At 40.9% G+C, this 1057-nt stretch overlaps 1 protein-coding gene across 1 annotated transcript; it reads right to left on the bottom strand.

Annotated features, from left to right (window-relative positions):
* On the bottom strand, positions 1-1057 carry LOC117269445 (olfactory receptor 52Z1P-like). Its single transcript, XM_033646462.2, has one exon. It carries the CDS (start codon positions 1015-1017, stop codon positions 1-3), a length of 1017 nt encoding a protein of 338 aa, XP_033502353.2. The 5' UTR covers positions 1018-1057.

The following is a 1057-nucleotide window of genomic DNA, read 5'->3' as shown; positions in this document are numbered from 1 at the left end:
TCATGTGTTTCCATCAGTCCTCACAGCACCATGCAGGACACACTTTGAATGCATGGTACCAGCAGCCCTGTTGGCTACATTATTTGTTACTTGCCTGCTTTTTCTGCTGAAAAGCCTAAACAGTCGATTTCTCACGACTTGAATACTCAATCCGTAGATTGCTGGATTAAGAAGGGGTGGGAATATCAGGAAGTACACAGATAAAAACAACTTGCTTTGGTAAGACAGGTGCTTAGTATTGAATCGACTTTGTGCTATTTCTAAAAAGCACCCAATAGAGTAGTTAGTTACGGCGAGCAGGTGTGGGGTGCAAGTCCGGAGGGCCTTGAGCTTGGATTTCCTGAATGATAACACACATATCCTCAGGATGTGTGCATATGAATAAAAGATCATGACAATCTGTGGCAGTGTATACAGAACCACAAATAGCAGGCCAACAATGTTAACAACAGATGTATCTGTACAGGCAAGTTTCACAAGTGAGTAATTCATACAGTACACCTTTTCTATGGTTCTCTCACAGAACCGCAGCCGAAGAGTGAAATTGTAAAAAATGATGAATGCCAGCATGGGGTACAACCATGTGAAAACAATAAGTTTAACAACTCTCTGTGACATGATTGTATGATAAAGCAGTGGATAACAAATGGCCACATACCTGTCATAACTCATAGCTGCTAAAATGGTGAATTCAGTGATAGCATATGTGTGAACAGCATAGATCTGCGTCTGACAAAAGGGAAGAGATATTTCATATGAGTGTGACAGCAAGTTGCTAAGTACTGCTGGCAGTAGGGCAGTGCCTCCATACAGTCCATTCACAGCCAAGTTACACAACAAAAAATACATTGGCTCATGCAGGGTTTTTTCACAGTAAACTACTCCAATTAACACTATATTTTCAGCAACAATGGTTATGTAGATAATCAGGAAGGCACAGAAGTACAGTGGCTTCAGGCCCTCCATTCCATAGTAATCAGATAGATGAATAGTTGTCACCTCAGAGAAATTTTTCATGACGACACAAACCTATAATGGAGCATCTGAGTAATGCAAA

Source organism: Epinephelus lanceolatus, chromosome 11 (assembly GCF_041903045.1).
Source record: "Epinephelus lanceolatus isolate andai-2023 chromosome 11, ASM4190304v1, whole genome shotgun sequence".
Classification (NCBI taxonomy): Eukaryota; Metazoa; Chordata; class Actinopteri; order Perciformes; family Serranidae; genus Epinephelus; species Epinephelus lanceolatus.
The sequence above is the reverse complement of the archived record's forward strand: the minus strand, read 5'-3'. Positions and strand labels throughout refer to the sequence as shown.

Bases quoted from the DNA above. Each gene is read 5' to 3' on its own strand.
- LOC117269445 (XM_033646462.2), bottom strand. From the start codon at position 1,017: ATGAAAAATTTCTCTGAGGTGACAACTATTCATCTATCTGATTACTAT.